The sequence below is a fragment of the Coenobita brevimanus genome, chromosome 24 (genome assembly GCF_032717465.1).
Source record: "Coenobita brevimanus isolate Jiangsu-jjx chromosome 24, ASM3271746v2, whole genome shotgun sequence".
NCBI lineage: Eukaryota > Metazoa > Arthropoda > Malacostraca > Decapoda > Coenobitidae > Coenobita > Coenobita brevimanus.
The window spans coordinates 18,892,083-18,917,248 of record NC_136977.1 but is presented as its reverse complement, the minus strand read 5'-3'; the positions used below and the strand labels follow the sequence as shown (position 1 = coordinate 18,917,248).

Genomic DNA, 25,166 nt, shown 5'->3' with positions numbered 1-25,166 from the left:
TCAGTGTATTTCTCCTAATCTTTTCAACCACATCCACATCTACCCCACAACGTTCCTTCACTTCTTCATTCGTCAACCTGTCCCTCCACGTCACTCCATTGCTCCTCTCAAGTAACTCATTTCCACTGCTCTCACTCTTGACTTGTTCCCCTCTTGCAAGGTCCACGCCTCGCTTCCATACGTCAGGGTAGGGATCACAATACCATCATGCAGTGACTTCTTAACTTCCATACTCACCTCCCTATTTCTCATCACTGCTTTCAGTGTACCAACAACCTTTCTTCCCTGCTGTACCCTTTCACGTACTTCATCCCCCAAAGTTCCATCCTTACTCATCACACTACCCAAGTACTTGAATGCACTCACATTCTCCCACTATACAAACAGTTTTTCTTAACTACTGTATTACATACAGAACTACCAAGCAGTATAAAACATACAAAACTACCAAGTAGTATAAAACATACAGAACTACCAAACAGTATAGAACACACAGAACTACAAACCAATATAACTGTATTGACAAAATATCTATAATGAAGCACATGACAAAGATATCGTTTTTCTAACCTGAATGTGAATGTAATGGTTTTATCTCAAATGAAGCCGAAGATATTACTGGAAACAAAAGTTCAATTATCTCTCCTTCATTCTAGGAATCAATTCCTTGTATCAAAAGCAACCAACACTTGACACTGATCTGTAGCCAAATACAAGCACCAGTGTCAACTGTTTTCTCTGAAGGGGAGAAGCTTGAGGAAAAAAAAAAAAAAATCTGCTAACAACAGTAGTCCCTGCAATGACACTATGAGTTCTAATGATTTAGAAGATAAGTGAGTGGATGTAAGAACCATTTTGCTCAGCACTCTGTTTGTTATTACCCTAATTTCCTGTTTTTCTTTTCCGCAGTTAATTCTGCACCCCCTCCACTTTGTTAAACCAACAAAAATAGAGATAAAAATTACACTGAAATAGTCAACTCTATTTTCAGAAATTCCTTACCTTTTTTATTTCCCCTAAGTTGAATTTGACATTCACATTAGACAGCAAGCCAGCCAGATCATGCTCACAAAACTCAAACACGAGGAAGAAGGTTGAGAGACTAGACATATGAGGCGTTGCTGTAAAGAAATATTAGGCTGGTATTAATTTCAAATACCCTGTAAATACTGATATCATATTATATACAGTTTATATGCATATATACATCAGTGTGTGTGTGTGTGTGTGTGTGTGTGTGTGTGTGTGTGTGTGTGTGTGTGTGTGTGTGTGTGTGTGTGTGTGTGTGTGTGTGAGTGTGATATATATTATCATCATCATCATCATCATCATCTTTTCCCACCCTAGGGTGGGATGAGAAGCAGCAACGTCCAGACAGCCACAGTTTGCCCAATTCAACAGGCCACGCTTCCATTCACTCATCATTTACTGTAAGCCCACAAAAATCCTGGCTCCATAGGACAGGCCAAAAGGTTTCAATACATACTGTAGCTTCATATATACCTATCCAACTGAGTCAATCCAAACGCTGTCACATTAAAAATGGGTACCAAATCCCTGATCATGCGCTTCTATGCACAAAATCCATCAAGCCAGCTCAATTTCTTGTCAGCCCCGTCACCTCAACAATATCCATACCTCTCTTCCTCAAACACTCATCCACCATATCTCTACACCTTCTTCTTGGCCTACCTCTCCTCCTCCCTCCTTCTAATTCACTCATATATACCTTTTTCACAACTCTATTGTCATCCTTTCTCTCCACATGGCCATACCATCTCAGTACTCTCTCTTCAATTCTGGTGTCCACCAACTTCCTCACTCTGCATCTTTCACGAATCACAATATTCTATATCCTATCCACTCTCTGTACTCCACATACATTCCTCAACAGTCCCATCTCCTCTGCTATTACTCCTGACTTCATTTTCATGCCATAATAACACACATATATTAAGGCTGACACTAACACTCCTTCATGTAAGCCTTGCACTGGTGCAACACTCAAGCCTTTGTTTCTTATCAAGGCCTTCATAGTACCAGCTACTTTCCTTCCTTGTGTCATTCTACTTGCCATAACCTTTGCACACTTTCCTCTTTTCTATTACTGTAACTAGGTATTTGAACTCCCTCACTAATTCCAGTCTCTCTCTCCACTGACTGGAACATCACACTGGGAGTCACCTTCTCTCTCAATAACAATCACCATACTCTTTTCTACATCTACTCTCAAGGCACGATGTTCACAGACATCTACAAAACTCTGCACTAGTCTACCAAGCTCTTGTCTGGTATTTGCAAGTAATACTGCATCATCAACATACATAAAATTTGAGATATTCCATACACCACCATTCATTACCAACATCATCCCTCTCTCCATTACTCATGTTTTTACTTCTCTCATCACCCCATCCACACATATACTGAACAACCATGGGGACATCACACAACCTTACTCCATGCCCACACTGAATGTGAACCATTTACTTAGATGCCCAATTACTCTTACATATGCCTCATTACCATCATAAAAACTCTTAATGGCACCTATAGTCCTTCCAAAATATCCAGATCGTTTAGGCGTTGTCCCTCACAGGAGTTCCCCTATGTGCGACGTTGCCACAGTTTCTACTGGGCCAAATATCGGATTAGAGACGGGTTAACCCTCACCCCCAGCTTACTACCTCTCCCTCTCCCTCTCTCTCTCTCTCTCCCTCTGCATATAATATCAACATTTTATAGAGATTTATTTCAGCCAGAAAGATTGTTGGGAAGGACTGTTGCTATAAGTTGTTTTGGCAGGGGGGACAGACGGATATGGAGGTGTTGGTGTGATGGCTGCGGAGAAATGGGTGGAATATGTTATGAATGTTTTGAGATTAAGCGATAGGATATTGGTAGTGAAAATTCTGTTGGGAAGAAAGATAGCTGTGATTATATCGGCATATGCTCCACAGACAGGATTGGATGAATCAGAGAAAGATAGATTTTGGGATGATTTAATACGTGTAGTGGGTGGTATGCGGGATGATGAGATAGTGATTTTGGAAGGGGACTTAAATGGTCATGTAGGTGAAGCTGCACAAGGTTATGAAGGAGTGCATGGGGGATGTGCATATGGTCTAAGGAATGCAGAAGGGGAAAGGATACTCAAGTTTGGGGAGGCAACGGACATGATTGTGTGCAACACATATTTTAGGAAAAGAGACAGTAGGTTAATTAAGTATGACTCTGGGGGAAATAGCAGTCAGATAGATTATTTTCTGGTTAGGAGGGCCGATAGGAGGTTAGTGAGGGATGTTAAAGTTATAGGAAGTGAGGAGTGTGTGCAGCAGCACAAACTATTGATTTGTGATATGGTGCTTAAATAACAAGTGATGAAAAAGAGGACTTATGTACCTAGGAGGAAAATATGGAAGCTGAAAAACCAAGTAGTAAGGGATGCCTTCTATAGCGAGTTGAGGAGAGTGGTGGCTGAACAGGGAGCTGTAGACAGAGGCGTTAATGAACAGTACAGAGCCCTCAAGAACAATTTCTTGAGAGTTACTGATGTAACATGCGGCTGGACAAGAGGACCACCAAGACATAAAGTAACTTGGTAGTGGGATGAGGATGTAGAAGCTGCAATTAAGGAGAAAAGAAGGCTTTTCCGGGAATGGAAGAAGGGTGGTAGCAAAGAGGAATATTTGGCTGCCAAGCATAGGGCTAGGAGAGAGGTATACAGAGCAAAGTCTGAGTCACAGAGACAATTATCTGATAACCTAAATCATGGGGAAAGGAAAAATATATTTAGGGTGGCAGGTCAGGTGAAAAGGGATAATCGGGATATCATAGGTGAGCAGTGTGTGAAGAATGATGAAGGAAGGGTAGTGGTGAACAGTGAGGATATTAAAGATGCATGAAGAGAGCATTATAACCGGTTGTTGAATGAGGAGTTTGACTGGGACAGGGAAGGTTTGGAGCCAGCAGATCCAGTGTCTGGCCCTTGGCCTTTGATACTGCTACTGTGAGTGAGGCACTAGGCAGGATGAGGGTGGGGAAGGCAGCAGGTGTGTCTGGGTTGACTGCCGAAATGTTGAAGGCCTCAGGCGATATAGGGGTGAGTTTAGTCAATGACCTGATAAATAGGATTATTTATGAGTGTGTTGTCCCAGATGATTGGCTGAAGAGTGTAATTGTAAATGTGTATAAAGGGAAGGGTGATGCCCTGGAAAGAGGAAATTATAGAGGTATAAAGCTTTTAGATCAGATAATGAAGGTAATGGAGAGAGTTTTAGAAGGTATGATTAGAGAAAGAGTGAATATTGATGAGATGCAGTTTGGGTTTATGCCAGGTAGGGGGACCACTGATGCCATATTCATTGTTCGACAGCTTCAGGAAAAATATATTGGTAGGAGAAGGGATCTTTATTTTGTTTTTGTTGATTTGGAAAAGGCCTTTGACAGAGTCCCTAGAGAGGTGGTGAAGTGGGCAATGAGAAAGCTTGGCTTGGAGGAGTGGCTGGTTAGGGTGGTTATGGCCATGTATATGGGTGCTCACACCCAGGTGAGAGTGAATGGAGATTTGAGTGATGAGTTTTCCATGAATGTTGGTGTGCATCAGGGATCAGTCTTGAGTCCCATGTTGTTTATCATGGTACTTGAAGCCCTTTCACGTGACTTTAGAAACGGACTCCCGTGGGAGTTGTTGTATGCTGATGATTTGGTGTTGATTGCAGAGAATGAAAGGGAGGCGGAGGAAAGGTTTAGGAAGTGGAGAGATGGTATGGGGCAAAAGGGTTTAAGAGTAAATGCAGATAAAACAAAAGTGATGATATCTAGGGTTGGTGGCAGTACTGTCAAAGACGAGGGAGAGTGGCCATGTGCAGTTTGCCACAAGGGCGTGGGAAGTGATTCCATCTTGTGTGGTGTGTGTGATAAATGGGTGCATAAGAGATGTAGTGGTATCAGAGGTAGACTGCGAGATAATGCTGATTTTATGTGTACAGCGTGCTGGGGAGAGCAGGTGGAGATCGTCAGACGTGAAAGGATTGAACTTGCTGGTGAATCTCTTGAGTGTGTGCAAGAGTTTTGTTATTTGGGAGACATGTTGTGTGCTGGAGGTGGGGCTGGAGCTAGCTCTGTGGCTAGGGTGAGAAGTGGTTGGAAGAAGTTCAGGGAGCTCTTGCCTCTCCTGACATTGAGAGGGCTCTCCCTACGTGCTAAGGGGTCTTTGTATGCAGCATGTGTTAGGAGTGTAATGCTGTATGGCAGTGAGACCTGGGCAGTGAAGGAGGAAGACATTCGCCGGCTCAGACGTACAGAAATGAAAATGATTAGGTGGATGTGCAGTGTGTCCCTGCGTCCAAGGCCTGGAGGGGCTGGGTTTACAATGGAAGAGTTGAGAGGTAGGATGGGACTGGAGTGTATTGGTGTTGTGATGAGGAGAGGTAGATTGAGGTGGTTTGGACATGTGGAGAGGATGGGGGATGATAATTGGGTGAGGAAGGTGTGACGTGTTAATATTGGGGGTGGGGTTATGAGGGGCAGACCGAGAAAGACATGGGACGAGGTCATTAAGTGTGACCTTAGGGTTAAGGAACTGAACAGGGAGGCTGCAATGGATCGTGCAGCGTGGAGAGCCGCCATTAGGTGGCCAAGGCCGACACATGCAAGCATGTTGGAGCCTTTAAAAACGAAACAACAACGAAATGAAAACGAAACGAAAGAGTCTACACGGTTTTATGAATTATCAGAATTTGAGGAAAAGCCTCCTGACTTTGTCTGTCTGTCTGTCTCTCTCTCTCTCTGTTACTTCACTCACGTTGGTGGCCTTTGCTGTTCGAGCAACAGCTTTTGAGGGATCAATTATAGGTCCCCTGTTTGCCTTCTCTTCTAAAAAAATACTTATTTAAGATATAAATAAGTTCTTTTTCTCGACTGTGGAGCAGACGAGGGCGAGTAGTAGGGGTAGGTGCTTCCATCTTTGATGGCGATCAGAGAGAAGTGACCTGCGGATTGACACCTGACCTACCCTCACTGACTCACCTACAAGTGTGACAACGTTGGAAAGCAATGTTGGCAAGTGTTAAGGTATTTATAAAAAGTCATTGTTATTATTAAAAACATTAGGCACTGTCTTACACTATATGGCCTTATTAGAGAATTTTATATATATATACTGTAAATAAATTTCATTTAGAAGCAAAAAGCTGACATGAGACAGAGAGGTGTGTTCTGGTACAGATTCGGCAGCGTAGCGCGAAGGGGAACTCCCGTGAGGGACAACGCCCAAATGATCTGAATATTTTGGAAGGACTATAGCAGCTTACCATCCACATCATACATATGTAAAACCTTCCGCAAACCTTCTCAGTTTACTTTGTTGTATGAGTTTTCCAGATCCATAAATGCCATAAACACCTTATAGACCTCACAAGCCTTCCCCACCATCTGTCTCACCGCAAATATTTGATTGGCACATCCTCTGTCACTCCTAAAGCCACCCTGTCCATCACTCACTAGGACTTCTGATATCCCTCATACTTTCATTATAATAATTCTTCCATATATCTTCCCTACAACACTCAATAGACTAATGCCACAAGAACAGTTGCACTCACTTCACTCCCCTTTATTTTTTTACAGGGGTACAATCACAGCCTTCTTCCACTCTACTGGCACAGTTTCACTGATCCGTGCCTTCCTACATATCTCCAACAGGCATTCCATTCTGCTCTCTCCACTAAACTTAATCATCTCTTCATACACCTCATCAACACCAGCTGCTTTCCCATTTTTCAGTCATTTCACAGTGTTTTTCACTTCTGCAAGTGTTTCGTTTCCTGGCACTACATTCCCTTTCTGCACACTCCCAAACCCAGTCATGTTTATGGCTGCTCTGCTCTCTCCATTCCCATTCATCAGACTTTCAAAATAATCTTTCCATCTGGTTCTTACTTCATTCCTGTGGGTTGATAATCTACCACTTACATCCTTCACACTTTCACATTTCCTTCCACTGTCACTTCTACATTTTCGCCCAGCCAGGGCTGTTTTTTCATGTTTTTTTTAGTCACTGCAGGGTATGACCCTACAGTGGTAACTGCCTGTCTGTGGTTGATGGTCTGCTTGACCATGGTAACTGCCTGGCTGTGGTTTATAGGTGTGATTGACAAGATGGAGTAGTGTAAATCACCAGGAATAATTGTCGTATGATGTACTCTAGTGGCCTCTTACAATGGCTTTCAAAGTTAGGATGTGTATGAAGAAGGGCCAAGGGAGAAGTCCATTATCCAGACACATCCACTATCTGTACATGCCTTTGGCTCTATAACACTGGATACTTGAGGGATTACTATGTATATGCAAATTATACTGTACTGCATATATATATATATATCGTTTTCATTTTTGAAGACTAAAACATGCTTGCATTGCATGCGTCAGCCTTGGTCACTTAATAAAAGCTCTCCATGCTGCTCGATCTCTGGCAGCTTCCCTATTTAGTCCCTCAACCCTGAGGTCACATTTAATGACCTCCTCCCAAGTATTTTTTGGTCTATCTCTCACTACCGTACCCCCCAACATCAACGCTTCTCACTTTCTGCATCCAATTATCATCCTCCATCCTCTCCATATGCCCAAACCATCCCAATCCACCTGTCCTCACCACAACACCAATACATTCCAGTCCCATCCTACCTCAACTCTTCCATCGTGAACCTAGCCCTCCATGCCTTCCATCCAAGGACGCACTGCACATACACCTAAACCTTGCTATTTCGTTTTTTCATCTTCTTTTTTTATGCGAGGAAGAAGGAACCAAAGGCTGAGCCCACAAAACAGTTCCTCCCAAGAAAAAAAACAAAAACAATGCAAAAGAGAGAGAAATTTAAGATCCATTCATTTTGAGATACCTGGACACACTGCGTTTGAAAGACTGGAGATCATAGGTAGTAGGAAATACTGACAGAGGGAGACAGTTCCAGAGCTGACCTGTTGCATAAATGAAAGACTGGGAGTAATGGTTAACTCTTGCATTAAAGAGTTGAACAGAAAAGGGAGAGAGTTTGTTAGACGGGTGCCATGTTCCTGCTGTACAGGTGGAAGGATGCAGGCAGACAGTTCAGAGAAGCAGTGACCATTGAAGCAGCAACAGAAAAGAGATAAAGAGGCAACATTGAGGCGAAGAGACAGAGGTTGAAGGGAGCCAGTAAGAGGAGGAGAGCTGATGAAACGAAAAGCCTTTGACTCCATCCTATTGAGAAGAGCTGTATGTGGGGAGCCTCCCCACACATGAGAATTGTACTCTAAACAGGGATGAATAAAACCCGTGTATAAAGTCAACAACTGTGCAGGGGTAAAGAAGGTACGGAGTCAGCCTAGCACACCTAATCTCCTGGAAGCAGATTTTACAAGAGATGCAACATGATCTTTCCAAGATAAGTCCCGAGTGAATTAAACCCCAAGCAAGTTCAAAGACGATACACGAATAACCTGGATCATATTAAACATTAGTGGGTACTCTTGTAGAAGACTCTGACGGGTTGATGGGTGTAAAAATTGAGTCTTTGATGCATTACAAACAATAAAATTATTTTTACTCCAGTCAGAGATTCAAGCCAAGTCAGATATTAGGTAGCTTCATCCCTTGTTTGTTGAAGTAACTTTTGAGATGGACGTTGCTGAAACCGAAGGGAAAGGTGAAAGGTGGAATCATCAGCATACGAGTGGATAGGGTTAGATATGCAGCTTAGGTCACTGATGAATAAAGGAAAGAGAGTTGGTGACAGGACAGAGCCCTCAGGAAAACCACTGTTGACAGATCTAGGAGAAGAACGATGGCCGTCTAAAATAGCAGCTACAGAACAACCAGAAAGGAAGCTATAGATGAAGGCACAGATAGAAGGATAGAAACCGTAAGAGGGCAGTTTGGAAATTAAAGATTTATGCCAAACTAGATCAAAAGCCTTTGAGATGTTAAGTGCAATGGCAAAGATTTTGCCAAAGTCCCAAAAGAAGGATGACTAGGAGTCTGAAAGATAGGTGAGAAGACCGCCAGTGGAGTGTCCCTGACAGAACCCATACTGACGATCAGAAAGAAGGTTGTGATAGGAAAGATGCTTTAAAATTTTTCTCTTAAGAAATGACATGAAAACTTTTGAGACACATGATGTTAAAGCAACTGGACAAGAGTTAGAGGGTTGGGAATGGTCACCCTTCTTTGGGACTGGCTGAATGAGAGCAAACTTCCAGCAAGAAGGAATGGTACAAGTTGAAAGAGGAAAGACAAAAGAGTTTACCTAGGCAGGGTGTAAGCACAGAAGCACAGTTCTTGAGGACAACAAGGAGGGACTCCATCAGGCCCAAATGCCTTGTCAGTATTGCGGCCAGTGATGGCAAAAAATATATCAGCTGAAGAATTTTTAATGTCAGCCATGAGGATGTCAGAGGGGGGAAGTGATGGAGGAACAGCACCGGAATCATCTAATATGGAACTGGAGGAGAAAGTCTGAATGAAGAGATCTGCTTTATCAGTAGAAGAAATAGCTACAGAGCCATCAGAGTAGAAAAGAGGAGGGAAAGATGATGAGGTAAAGTTGTTAGAAAGGCTTTTGGCAAGATGCCAGAAGGAGTGGGAAGAATTCGAGTTGGAGAGTTGACAGCATTTAGTACGGATGAAATTATTTTTAGCAGAGCGAAGAACAGATTTAGCACAATTCCAGGCAGAAACATAAAAAAGATGTGATTCAGGGGTGGGTCAACTCCAGTACCTTCTATAGGCCCTCCCCTTGTTGTGGACAGCATTAAAACAAGTGTGATTAAACCAAGGCTTTCTTGAATTAGTCAAAGGATATGAGAAAGGAATGTATGCTTCCATGCCCAAGAAATTAACCTCCATAATGAGCAAGGCACACTCAGATGGCTCCTGTCCATGGAAGCAATAATCATTCCAGGGAAAATCAAAGACGTATTGCCTGAGGGCCTCCCAATCTGCAGCTCCAAAGTGTCACAGACAACGTTTCTTTGCAGGGTCCACAGGCAGCACCGCAGCGATAGGACAGGTTAAGGTGATAAGGTTATGATCGGAGAAGCCCAACGGAGAGAAAAGATTAATGGAGTAAGCAGAAGGATTAGTTGTAAGGAAGAGGTCAAGCATGCTGGAGCTCTCTCCAAGGTAGTCAGGGATACAGGTAGGGTGCTGTACCAGCTGATCCAGGTAATTAAGGATAGAAAAGATGAAGGCTTGTTCACCAGGTGAAGCAGTGAAAGGAGAGGAGAGCCAAAGGTGTTGGTGAACATTGAAATTTCCTAGAATGGAGATTTCAGAGAAAGGAGAAATGGAGAGAATGTGTTCCATCACAGAAGCAAGATAGTCGAAGAATTTTTGATAGTCAGTAGAATTACGATAAGTAAACAGCACAGATATATTTAGTCAGAGAATGACAGGACAGCCACAGCCAGAAAGTAAAGAATTCAGATGAATCAAGTTCAGGAACACGAGAGTAAGACAGGTTGTTCCACAGATATATACAACAGCCACCTTTGGCTTTGAAATGAGTATACAGTGCTCGTCAGAAGTATAGAGCGCCCTGCGTCCCTCCTGAGAAACAAACCTTTCAACATTGAAAAAACATGTAAATAATGCATTTTATTTACCTTTACTGCTTCGTAGGGTAGCCTTTACGTTTCTTCACGGACCTGAGACGTCTTGGAAGTGAAAGGGCGAGGCTCCTGAGGTGCTGGAGGGGTATTTTGTCCCAGGAGTCACGAATGGCGGCTTCCAACTTAGGCAGAGAGCTCACGTCTTTCCCTTGGAGACTCTTCTTTACGAGGTACCAGAGGTTTTCAATGGGGTTGAGGTCTGGGCTATTTCCTGGCCAGTCTGTCATGAATGATACCTCGCAGTCACGAAGCCAATTGGTGACCGATTTGGCCTTGTGAGCAGGTGCACCGTCCTGCTGAAACACTCGTGCACCTGTTAGCTCGAAGGAGTCTGGTAAATGATCACACAGAAGCTCCAGGTAAACATCCTGATTCACTCTGATGTTCTTGGGAAGTACAACAAGCTTCCCCAAACCCTTCCCTGAGAAACAACCCCATACCATGAGTGAATCAGGATGTTTAACTGTGCTTTCTACATACCGTGGGTCAAGTGGGTCACTACCTTTGCGTCGATACACACGTGCTCCTCTGTTACAGGTAACACTAAACGTTGCCTCATCAGACCACAACACTGACAACCATTGCTCCTCACCCCAGGTTAGATATTTATTAGCAAAGGCAAGCCTACGAATTCTCTGGCTCTTGGTGAGAAGAGGCTTTTTCACAGGCCTGTGACTTGTGTAACCAAGCTCATGCACCCTACGAGACACTGTTCTCACTGACACCTCACCAAACACTTCCGGGTTGCTCTCCTTAATTTTCCTTGCACTCACACGAGGATTAAACTCCACTGCACGTTTTAAAACATTAACAGACCTTGGGGAAGTTTTCCTAGGCCTACCAGACCGCGGTTTCTTTGTGGGAACTGCACCACTGTTTTCCTCCCGAAACCGCGCACACCAACGACGCACTGTCGATCGTGCCACACCAACCAATTCACTAATTTCCTTTGTCTGGTGGCCTGCCTCCTTTAGAGCAATGATCTGGGATATGATTTCACTCGATAGTTCACGGGTAGGTGCCATAACAAAGTTGTGAAGGCCAGAACACTGCGGGACACTCGGTAAAAAATGGCGCAATTTGAGAGGGACACTCGGCGGAGTTCCTCTCTCTCAGGCAGCCCGTGGGCAACTGAGGCGGGAACCAACCAGCGCGTCGGAAGGCCCCAGGCTACCGTGACGTCATGCTCGGAGCTCAAACTTGTGGCTCAATTCTTACCCCCCAGAATGAGTGATTCTTTTTGGGCCATAAGTATTGCGCGCCTGGCGGACAACGCTGAATACTTCTGACGAGCACTGTAGAGAAAGTATGTTTGAGCCTGCGAATATCCTCTTCCTTTACTGTCCAGGCTCACAACCATACAGCATTACACTCCTAACACATGCTGCACACAAAAATCCCTTAGCACGGAGGGAGGGTCCTCTCAATGTCACGAGAGGCAACAGCTCCATGAACTTCTTCCAACCACTCCTCACACTAGCCACAGTGCTAGCTCCTGCACCACCTCCAGCACAAAACATGTCTCCCAAATAATAAAACTCTTCCACACACTCAAAAGACTCACCATCAAGTTCAATCCATTCACGCCTGGCAATCTCCACCTGCTCTCCCCCGACACACCACACACATAAAATCATCATTATCTCACAGTCTACCTCTAATACCATTACATCACTTACACACCTATTTATCACAAACACAGCTGAAGATGGAATTACTGTCCACGTCCTTATGACAAATCGCACATGGCCACTCTCCCTCTTCACTGACAGTACAGCTCCCAGCTCTAGATAACATCACTTTTGTATTATCGCATTTACTCTTAAGCCTCTATGCTCCATACAATCTCTCCACTTCCTAAATCTTTTCTCCACCTCCCTTTCATTTTCTGAAACCAACACCAAACCATATACAGTATATACATACAGCATAATTATATATATATATATATATATATATATATATATATATATATACAGTACACGTCAGAAGTATTCAGCGTTATCCGCCAGGCGCGCAATACTTATGGCCCAAAAAGAATCACCCATTTTGGGGGGTAAGAATTGAGCCACAAGTTTGAGCTCCGAGCATGACGTCACGGTAGCCTGAGGCCTTCCAACGCGCTGGTTGGTTCCCGCCTCAGTCGCCCACGGGCTGCCTGAGAGAAAGGAACTCCGTCGAGCGTCCCTCTCAAATTGCGCCATTTTTTACCGAGTGTCCCGCAGTGTTCTGGCCTTCACAACTTTTTTATGGCACCTACCCGTGAACTATCGAGTGAAATCATATCCCAGATCATTGCTCTAAAGGAGGCAGGCCACCAGACAAAGGAAATTAGTGAATTGGTTGGTGTGGCACGATCGACAGTGCGTCGTTGGTGTGCGCGGTTTCGGGAGGAAAACAGTGGTGCAGTTCCCACAAAGAAACCGCGGTCTGGTAGGCCTAGGAAAACTTCCCCAAGGTCTGTTAATGTTTTAAAACGTGCAGTGGAGTTTAATCCTCGTGTGAGTGCAAGGAAAATTAAGGAGAGCAACCCGGAAGTGTTTGGTGAGGTGTCAGTGAGAACAGTGTCTCGTAGGGTGCATGAGCTTGGTTACACAAGTCACAGGCCTGTGAAAAGCCTCTTCTCACCAAGAGCCAGAGAATTCGTAGGCTTGCCTTTGCTAATAAATATCTAACCTGGGGTGAGGAGCAATGGTTGTCAGTGTTGTGGTCTGATGAGGCAACGTTTAGTGTTACCTGTAACAGAGGAGCACGTGTGTATCGACGCAAAGGTAGTGACCCACTTGACCCACGGTATGTAGAAAGCACAGTTAAACATCCTGATTCACTCATGGTATGGGGTTGTTTCTCAGGGAAGGGTTTGGGGAAGCTTGTTGTACTTCCCAAGAACATCAGAGTGAATCAGGATGTTTACCTGGAGCTTCTGTGTGATCATTTACCAGACTCCTTCGAGCTAACAGGTGCACGAGTGTTTCAGCAGGACGGTGCACCTGCTCACAAGGCCAAATCGGTCACCAATTGGCTTCGTGGACTGCGAGGTATCATTCATGACAGACTGGCCAGGAAATAGCCCAGACCTCAACCCCATTGAAAACCTCTGGTACCTCGTAAAGAAGAGTCTCCAAGGGAAAGACGTGAGCTCTCTGCCTAAGTTGGAAGCCGCCATTCGTGACTCCTGGGACAAAATACCCCTCCAGCACCTCAGGAGCCTCGCCCTTTCACTTCCAAGACGTCTCAGGTCCGTGAAGAAACGTAAAGGCTACCCTACGAAGCAGTAAAGGTAAATAAAATGCATTATTTACATGTTTTTTCAATGTTGAAAGGTTTGTTTCTCAGGAGGGACGCAGGGCGCTCTATACTTCTGACGAGCACTGTATATATATATATATATATATATATATATTTATGTATATAATTATATAATTATATATATATATATATATATATATATACAGTATATATATATTTAGATATATACATATATACTGTATATATATACAGTATATATATATCTATCTATCTATCTATTGCCAGACGCCTCAGTCCCGTTTGGGGTGGCCACAAACAAATCGCCTCCAAGTCGCCCTGTCCCCCGCCATTTCACTGCCCTGCTCCCAACTCACACCCCTCTCTCTCATATACCTCTCCACCCCATCCCTCCATCTCATCCTCGGCCTCCACCTCCCTCTTTCCCCCTCCACCTCACTCACATACACTCTCTTCGTCAGTCTTTCACCCTCCATCCTCTCCACATGGCCAAACCACCTCAGTATGTTCCTCATAACGCTTCCTATCACATCCACATCAACACCACAACGCTCCTTTATATCCTCATTCGTCAGCCTGTCTCTCCATGTGACTCCACAGGCTCCTCTTAAATAACTCATTTCCACTGCTCTCACTCTTGACTTGTGTCCTTCCAACAACGTCCAAGCTTCACTTCCGTACATTAGAGTTGGTATCACAATACTGTCATGTTGTAACTTTTTCACTTCCATGCTCACTTCCCTGTTTCTTATCACTGCTTTCAAAGAACCAGCAACCTTTCTTCCCTGCTGTACCCTTTCAAGCAATTCACCCTCCAAACCTCCATCCTTACTCATCACACTACCCAAGTACTTAAACGTACTCACATTTTCCAATTCCTCACCATCCAACCTCGCTGTACATTCACTGACTTCACCTCTCTCAAAGACCATCACTTTACTCTTCCCTACATTCACCTTTAGATTCCGTTTCTTACACACTCTCCCAAACTCATCCACCAAGCCTTGCAGCTCCCCTTCGTCTTCACTCAACAACACAGTATCATCTGCAAACAACAGCACAGGGAGTTTCCAAACACTATCCTCTCTCACCAGGGCCACTCCAACATCCACTACCCTACCTTGTACCTCTTTTATTACCCCATCCATGTACAGATTGAACAACCATGGAGACATGACACATCCCTGTTTCAACCCAACTTTCAAAGAGAAAAATTCACTTAGTTCACCATCCACACGCACTGCAGCCTTCGCACCATCGTACATACTCTTCACAGCATTCAACAACTTCCCATCTACTCCATATATTCTTAACACTTTCCACAATCCTAGTCTATCCACCCTGTCATATGCTTTCTCCAAATCCATGAAAGCCGCATACAACTTCTTTCCCTTCTCTAGAAACTTTTCCACTAAAGATCTGAGAATGAATATCTGATCTACACAACCTTTTCCCTTCCTAAAGCCTCCTGTTCTTCTCCAACTAATTCCTCTGTTCTTTCTCTAACTCTGTCAATAAGTATCCTACCATACACTTTTCCTATTATACTAAGAAGACAAATGCCCCTATGATTACCACACACTTCTTTTTCCCCTTTTCATTTGTACAAGGGAATAATTATACCTGACTTCCAATCCTCCGGGACTCTACCTTCCTCCCAGGCCAATCTGCACATCTTCCACATCCATTCTACTACTATCTCTCCCCCATGCTTCAGCATTTCACCACACACTCCATCAATTCCTGGGGCTTTCCCTGATTTAACTTTCTTCATTGCTTCCACAACTTCTATCCTACTGATTTCTTCCTGTCTTCTCACCTCCCTCCTTCTCCCAGCCATTCCCCAGCCACTTATACTCGCATTACTTCCATCCTCCACGTTCAACAATTCCTTAAAGTGTTCTCTCCATCTGCTCACTTTTTCTCCCTTCTCCACTAAATTTCGTATATCGGAACGATTTTCCCCGTTGAAATATACATATAAAGGGGGGGATGCGTTCCAGGACCCCATTGGACCCCTCACTAAAACTTTACCCTTCCTATTTAGAAGTATGCAATACACATATACAGTACTATACTATTGTACACACATAAAAAAATAAAACAGACAACTAATTACTGTAGTATTAGTACACTGCACAGTTAAATATAGACCTGTGCTGCGGTGGAAGATTCGTGTCATTGATATGGCGTCCTATTACACTCAAACCTCAAGTACCGCGGGCAATATGGACTTGACAAGGACCGTGGTACTCAAATCCGCGTCACTCAGACAATATGTTTACATGTATAATGGTACAATGTGTTCTGGCAACTGTCCATCACACTCATTTTTACCCCTTCTTACAACCTAACCCCTCCTAAATTACCCCCACTTGCACCAACCATCATATAACACATTGAAAGAGATGTTACTGTTCTAATAAAAAACATCAATGGTATTAAAAATTTCATTAACAAAAACAGAAGTAGGATTTGTTGGTAAGTAGTTTCCCAGTATTTTCCTCCCGCCCCTCACCCCCAGTGTTGTCAAAGTTTTGCCTTGTGTCATGTGGCCTTCAGGAAAGACCTTAGGCCGTATGGTTAGATGAAAATTTATGGGTCTGACTTAGGGGACGAAATAAAACGAAAAATTTGTACTAACCAGAAAAAATTACTTTCATCCTTGTGTTCTTGTGACTTAGTGTTTGGTTTCACATTCTTAGTTTGATATCGCACTTCTCTACACATTATGGACAGACTAAGCATATGGCTAAACTGCCCAGTCAGTCCGAAATGTGTTGGGAAAAGCGATAACGAACGAAGAATATGAAACGGAACAATAACTCACGAGAACACATGGATGAAAGAGTACTGTAATTTCTTTTGGTTTGCAAACATTTTCGTTCTATTTCGTCCCCTAAAACTGCCAGACCCATAAATATTAGTCTAACCATACGGCCTAACTTCTCTCCTGAAGGCCACATGATACGAGAAGGTGGGACTCTGACGACATTATGGGTGGGGGGTGGGGGAAAGAGTGCCGTGAAGCTACGTATCAACACAAGGGTACACAGATCCGACTTCCAATGATGTTTTTGATTACAATAATTAGATCTCTTTCACTGTTTTATCTGATGATGCACATAACTGGGGGTAATTTACGAAGGGTAAAGAGGTAAGGAGTAAGAGTGAGAATTTCTCTGACGCTCCACATAATGCCCTATAGGCCTAAGCTTCTCAGTCAGCTTCAGTACAACATAAACTTTAACAGCTGCCAGGTTTGCATCACTTCCTACGCACGATCTTTATCTTCTCCTGGCCCTTCCAAATCGGTATGATGGTGCTTTCATTCACGCCATTCTTTTTTTGCCATTTCGGTAAATATATGCTTTACTTAACCCGCCCGTCCCGGCGACGTGAATTAACGCGGCAACATTGCAAGGTCCCTAATTTGCACAATTTTCAATTTTCGCGAGTGATTTTTGGCACGTATACACGGGACACCTTCCTCTATTCCTCTACAAGAAGCCAAGCAGGAACAATGCCTTACACCACATAACCTCTCCCCCCCCCCCTGCACGCCATTGTCTCGGCAATTCACCTGTTACCAGTGACCTGGCCAAGAAAGACATTCAGGGCCAGAGTGATTCCCCAATCGATGACAATGTGGAGGACAAAGTTTACATAGCATTAGAGGAAGAAACAGTCAGAAATGATGATCAGGTAATGTGGGAAAAAAAAGGTCATGAATGGTGATGAGTTAGTGAGTGAAACAATGCTTATAATGCCTATATTACTGTTTGAAGACCAATATACTCTTGTACTACATATAAATTCGTACCAAGTAAATAAATAAATACTGTTTATGAGTGGATAAAATAGTTACCCTCCCATAGAACTCGTTTTCTTTGGTGCCAGCCTGTTAGAAAACCCAGTCAGGTAAGGAAGTACTCGTACCTAAATCGAGTATTTTAAACCTCAGGTGAGCGATTTCTCTATGAATTTTCGATGTTTCTCACCAAAAGCAGATGTTTGAGCAAAAAAAAAAAAAAAAAAGGTCCAAAAACGTCGGGATGGGGCGGGTTAAAGCTGTAGGTGGACCTTAACAATACAATTCATATTCCTGCAGTTTGTTTTCTGTGTTTTTTTGTTTTCAGGTTGGTAAATTACCATTTCCTGTTGAAAAATTGTCACGTTCCTTAAGCTGTACCTATGATTGTCTTGGTTTTCGTCTCCCAACTTCCCAACTGGATGCTAGGTTAGGTTAGGTTTAATTATTAGGTGTATTTAAGCTAGTTTGGGTCAAATATAGTTAAACACTTAGGACAGCCTCTTTCGCTGTAACCCTGACGAGTCAAACAGGTTGACACGGTGGAACACAGCTAAAACCAACAAAGAAACAGAATTAGCATGAAACGTTTATTTACCACCCAGAAGTAATCCGGAAAATATAAGACTATCAGGAAGAAGAGCGAAGAATGTGGAACTGAATGCTAACTTACGAGAGCACATGGATGGAAGTTTTTTTTTTTTCTGATTAACAAACATTTCGTTCAGTTTCATCCCCTAAAACTGCGAAACCTGTATGACTGCGGGAAAGTCAGTGAGACGCGAGAAAGGACTTGATAGCTGTATGCTCAGTCGGTCTGAAACATGTTGGGAAGCATGAAATCGAACAAAAAATGTGGAACTGAACACTAACTTACGAGAACACATGGATGAAATTTTTTTTTTTCCTGATTAGCAAACATTTTTGTTTCATTACGTCCCCCAAAACTGCGAAACCCATTATGAGTGTGGGGTAGAGTGAGGCGCGAGAAAGGACTGATAACCGTATGCTCAGCTGGAAATGTATTGGGAAGCACGAAATCGAACGAAGAATGAGGAACTGAATGCTAACTTACGAGAACACATGGATAAAAGAGTAACTTTTTCTCTAATTAGCAAACAATTTCATTCCATTTCGTCCCTTAAAACTGCAAAACCCATTATGAGTGTGTAAGAGCTAGGCGAGGCATGAGAAAGGACAGATAACCATATGCCCAGTTGGTCCGAAATGTGTTGGGAAGCATAAAATTGAACGAAGAATGTGGAACTGAACCTTAACTTACGAGAACACATGGATTTTTTTTTCTTTCCTGCTTAGCATACATTTTCATTCCATTTCATCCCCCAAAATTATGAAACCCACAAATTTTGTCTGACCATTCGGCCTTGAGTGTGCCCAGGAAGCTTATTTCCATTCTGTATGCGTATTCATCTCACCACCGGGAACCCTCAGCCAGGAAAAATGCTTGCCCAGTTGTTTCAAAACTAACCATAGGTTTTTCTTGAAAATATGCGCAGTGACTCCCAAGCAAAATTTTCTCAACCTAACCTAACTTAACCTAACCTATCCCACTAGGGCTGCATGGCTGAGGGGGCTGGATATGGTATTGAGATAAATACCCATACATAATGGTAAGCGATTTCTCTATGAATTTTCGATGTTTCTCACCAAAAGCGAATGTTTGGGCCTAAAAAAAAAAAAAAAAAAGGTCCAAAAATGTTGGGACTGGGGCGTACCGCTGCCCAGAAAACATCGGGATGGGGCGGGTTAATTACACCACGCCAGTTTCAACTGCCACTTTGCACTCCACACTAAATCCTTTGCACACGAAATTCTAATTTCTTAACACTGCACAACAGTGTAAATTCCCATGTGGTCTAGTGGCGAGGCAGTGCAGTTTATTCACTGTTTATTCATAAAAAATGAGCACATGCGGCATCCATTGCAATGAACATCTACCCTCGGCGGTGTTTAGGCAGTAACTGGGGACATGGTTGCCAGATCTGAGCTCACCCACGTTACCAAACACCTCATTTTTCATTACCAAATTTAACTTTTCATTACCAAATTCCTAAAGGAAGCATTTATTCTTCACTAATTATATGTACAAATGGAAATAATCACCCTCCTTACAATCAGCAGCATGTTTATATTTGGACTATGTATGCTAGCAGATTAATCAAAGACAGCAGACAGTCCACTGTCTCCATTCTCTATATCTTCATACATGTGAAAAATCTGTTTGGTAATGGAATATGCTGATTCACTACCAAACGAACTTTTCAGTACCAAATTGGCCCATGTTTGGTAATGAAAAATACCAAATGGCAACCCTGACTGGGGAGGGGGAAGGAAGGAAAGGGGGAAGGGGTGCATAAACAACAGCTGTTCGTCGCCGCACGCCAATTTCAAATTACGGGTGGGAAAAAATTCAGAATTTTCTGGGATTTTTTTCTATTTTTGGCCATTTTTGGGTTCTAAAGGTCCAGGCCCACAATGTCCAGTAAGTGGGGAGTCCGGAAAGTGGGTGTCCGGATAGTACAGGGATTCTATCTATCTATCTATAGCCCGACGCCCTAATCCCGCAAAGGGTGGCCGCAGACAAAACGCCTCCAAGTCGCTCTGTCACCTACCATTTGACTACCCTCCCTCATATACCTCTCAACTCCATCCCTCCACCTCATCCTCAGTCTACCTCTCCCTCTCTCTCCCTCCACCTCACCTACGTACACCCTCTTAGTCAGTCTTTCAGTCTCCATTCTCTTCACATGTCCAAACCAGCTCAGTGTATTTCTCCTAATCTTCTCACCACATCCACATCCACCCCACATCGTTCCTTCACTTCTTCATTCGTCAACCTGTCCCTTCATGTCACTCCACATGCTCTTCTCAAGTAACTCATTTCCACTGCTCTCACTCTTGACTTGTTCCCCTCTTGCAAGGTCCATGCCTCGCTTCCATACGTCAGGGTAGGGATCACGATACTATCATGCAGTGACTTCTTAACTTCCATACTCACCTCCCTATTTCTCATCACTGCTTTCAGTGTACCAACGACCTTCCTTCCCTGCTGTACCCTTTCACGCACTTCATCCCCCAAAGTTCCATCCTTACTCATCACACTACCCAAGTACCTGAATGCACTCACATTCTCCATATCCTCACCATCCAACCTCACTGTACACTTTGTGACTTCATTCCTCTCAAACACCATAACTTTACTTTTGTTTACATTAACTTTCAGATTCCTCCTCCTACACACTGTCCCAAATTCATTCACCAAACCTTGCAACTCCCATTCATCTTCACTCAAAAGTACTGTATCATCAGCAAACAGCAACACCGGAAGCTTAAAAATCTCACCCTCATCCATTACAGCCACCCCCACATCCACTGCCCTACCCTGTACCTCTTTTACAACCCCATCCATGTATATATTAAACAGCCTGTTGCACACTGCAAGTAGCAAACGAACTTTCTAAATATTTAATTATTGTCAGATCCCCGTCGCACATTATGCAAGACGCACTTTGCGATGGCGCACTTTAGGTAAGATGACTGTATACAAATACATATACTGTATATATATAGTATATACATATACAATAATCCCTAAACTATCTGGACGCCAACTTTCCGGAACCCCACTTACCGGACATTGTGGGCCTGAACCTTCGGAACACAAAAATGGCCAAAAAAAGAAAAAAATCCCCCAAAAATCCGATTATTGTCCCACCCGTAATTTGAAATTGCCACGCAGCGCCGAACAGCTGTTTACACCATGGCACCTTCAACCCTTCCTTCCTCCCCCCTCCCCTGTCAGGGTTGCCATTTGGTATTTTTCATTACCAAATATGGACCAATTTGGTAATGAAAAATTCATTTGGTAATGAATCAGAATAATGCATGACCAAATGGATTTTTCACATGTATGAGGATACATAGGATGGAGATGGTGGATTGTCTGATGTCCTTGATTAATCTGCTAGCCTACATAGCGTGAAAATAATCATGCTGTTCATTATAATGTGAGTGATTACATTCATTTCCACTTGTATATATAATTAGCGAAGAGTAAATGCTAGCTTTATGAATTTGGTAATGAAAAGTTAAATTTGGTAATGAAAACTGACGACTGTGGTAATGTGGCCGAGCTGAGATGTGGCAACCCTGCTCCTCCTTCACCACCAGTTACTGCTTAACCGCGATCATGAGTAGATGCTTATCGCAATGGGTGATGCATGTGCTCATTTTTTGTGAATTAACAGTGAATAAACTGCAATACCTCACCACTAGACCACACGGGAATTTACAGTGTTGTGCAGTGTTAAGAAATTAGAATTTAGAGTGCAATGGATTAACTGTGGAGTGCAAACTGGCAGTTGAAACTGGCGTGGTGCAATTAACAATATGCAGTGTTAAACAATTATACCTCACATTTCAAAGAATTACTGTAAGTGCAGCACAACACTGGATTACTGTATGTGCTTGAAGAGCATTTTCACCACTGCCAAAGCCTTAGAGAAGACGGCCACAGACGTGCTGTAAGTACCCTGGCTGAGGTACAGTCACTTCTAATTCCTCATTCTTTGGTTCCTTTTCATTTATTTCATGATTTATGTCCATTATTGGTCTGAATAGGGTCTTAAATAGGTGCTATGCATGTCCGGTAGGGAGTTATTTAGGTGGCTTTTAAAGTTAGGCTGGGTTAGGGTCCTTAAGTACCAGTCCAGGAGCCAGGGGCCCACTTTCCGGACATGCCTTTGGTTCTATTACATTGGATAGTGAAGGGATTACTGCAAGGGATAGTGGAGGGGTTACTGTGTGTATATATATATATATATATACATACAGTACCCTCGCATCCAACACGGTAATATTGTCATGCATGGGTCACGTGTTGGACCAAAAACGTGTTGGACTAACAATAGAGCTTATGGGGAAAAATGAATTATGTCAGCAACCCTAGGAAAAGTCACCCTAAATACCTACCATATACCTATACATATATTGGTACTATTGTAATTATAATAAATGGTACTGTGCTATGAATGATAACTAACCTTTTAGGATAGTGTTGGTGGGCTTGCTGGGAATGGAAGGTGGTATCCAAGGCTGTAGGTAGTCCTACTGGGTCCCCAGAGGATGGCTGCTGGCTTCACTAGCGGGTAATGGCTGTTGCTCCTCCTCAACCTCCCTCATAAATCCTTCGAAATTACACTCAGAATCACTGTCTTCGTCCACATCCATGGAAGGTCCTAATTCTGCCTGTCCTAGCACTCTGTAATCCTCGGCAAACGGCATGCTTCTCACACTGTTGCCAGAGCCCCGTCTCGTGACTGTGGAAAGTGATCGCTGTCGCTGACTCGGTAGAGAATAAGGAGAAGCAGCTTTGTTTATAAACTGGTACACACGCCGATGAGAAGGGTTTCAAAACGACTGATATTTATTCTGAAATATTAATATGTATTCAGTGTCAGGCTAACTGTTCAATGCTGTAGTACGATACATTCTCTGTCGAGTCGCCTGGGTTTTGGTCACACTGTTTTGTCCGTCGTATCCTCGGCAGGAATCCATCCAGATGAATTCCAAATGCCCGTGGTATCGTCGGCAATTTTACCACGTTACCGTTCCAATTTACCATCATATCCTCGGCAAACCTGGTATGAAGTGCCGTGTGATAGCCTTCGGCTGCCAGGATCTTGTCTAAGTTTTTTATTATGGTCCTCACGTTGGCTTCATTCATGTCGTAGGCCTTGGCAATGTCAACTTTCCTCTCCCCTTTCTTCTTCCTCTCGATGCTTTCTAGCTTGGTGGCCTGAGGGAGGTGCCAACGCTTCTTGGGGTTCTCAGAAAGCTTCCTAGGCATCGTGAGCACAGTAAAATGCAGTAGCAAGGGCAGAAAATGCAGCAAGAAAAAAGCACCTTCCAATGCGAATTATGCGACTGAGTGGCGCTGTGGCGGGAGAAATTTAAACAAAACATCACGTAACAGCAGAAGCGTTTTTAATTGGGCGGCATCACGATCACGTCACGATAGCGGGCGGGGAAGGCTACTTGACCGGAAGTTTTCATTGGCTATCATCATCATGGGAATGTCCAGTATGACTGTGTTGGACCGGGGGTGATCGTGCTAGCAGTGAACTCTGCGGATTTCGCCCACTTCTCGGAGATCTGTGCGTGTTATGCTAACACACTCGTGTTGCAGTAATTAAATCGTTTTAAATAATACTAATTATTTGCTCTCTGTGCTGGATGTGAATCGTGCTGGACTAACGCGTGTTGGACGCGAGGGTACTGTATATATATATATTTATGTCTATCTATCTATTGCCAGACACCTAAATCCCGTTTGGGGTGGCCACAAACAAATCGCCTCCACGTCGTCCTGTCCCCCGCCATTTCACTGCCATGCTCCCAGCTCACACCCCCCTCTCTCATATACCTCTCCACCCCATCCCTCCATCTCATCCTCGGCCTCCCCCTCCCTCTTCCCCCTCCCACCTCACTCACATACACTCTCTTCGTCAGTCTTTCACCCTCCATCCTCTCCACATGGCCAAACCACCTCAGTGTGTTCCTCATAACACTTCCTATCACATCCACATCCACACCAAAACGCTCCTTTATATCCTCATTCGTCAGCCTGTCTCTCCATGTGACTCCACAGGCTCCTCTTAAATAACTCATTTCCACTGCTATATACTGTATATATATATACAGTACAAGTCCCATTATTCGGCATCTATGGGACCAGGATGATGCCGAGAAATTAGATTTGCCGAATAATCAAACACCTACCCACTCAGTATCTTAAATATATTGGTGAACACTGTCATCACCACTTATGGTATGGTATTACAACTGTGTTTGGAGTACTGTATACTGTACAATACTGCAATCAATACAGTACTATACAATACTATACCCGAATCTGAAATAAGTTTGAGAGAGTGTGTAAGAAACGGAACCTAAAGGTGAATGTAGGGAAGAGTAAAGTGATGGTCTTTGAGAGAGGTGAAGTTAGTGAATGTACAGCGAGGTTGGATGGTGAGGAATTGGAAAATGTGAGTACGTTTAAGTATTTGGGTAGTGTGATGAGTAAGGATGGAGGTTTGGAGGGTGAAGTGCTTGAGAGGGTACAGCAGGGAAGAAAGTTTGCTGGTTCATTGAAAGCAGTGATAAAAAACAGGGAAGTGAGTATGGAAGTGAAAAAGTTACTACATGACAGTATTGTGATACCAACTCTAACGTACAGAAGTGAAGCTTGGACATTGTTGGAAGGACACAAGTCAAGAGTGAGAGCAGTGGAAATGAGTTATTTGAGAGGAGCCTGTGGAGTCACGTGGAGAGACATGCTGACGAATGAGGATATAAAGGAGCGTTGTGGTGTGGATGTGGATGTGATAGGAAGCGTTATGAGGAACACACTGAGGTG

At 43.5% G+C, this 25,166-nt stretch overlaps 1 protein-coding gene across 1 annotated transcript in view; it reads right to left on the bottom strand.

Moving 5' to 3' along the window:
* LOC145393437 (cyclin-dependent kinase 9-like) overlaps window positions 1-25,166 on the bottom strand; it is a 398,106-nt gene that overhangs the window by 191,812 nt on the left and 181,128 nt on the right. The window contains exon 5 of the mRNA XM_080267535.1: window positions 1,003-1,121. Coding sequence (XP_080123661.1) covers window positions 1,003-1,121 — 119 coding nt within the window. The remainder of the gene's footprint in view (window positions 1-1,002; window positions 1,122-25,166) is intronic.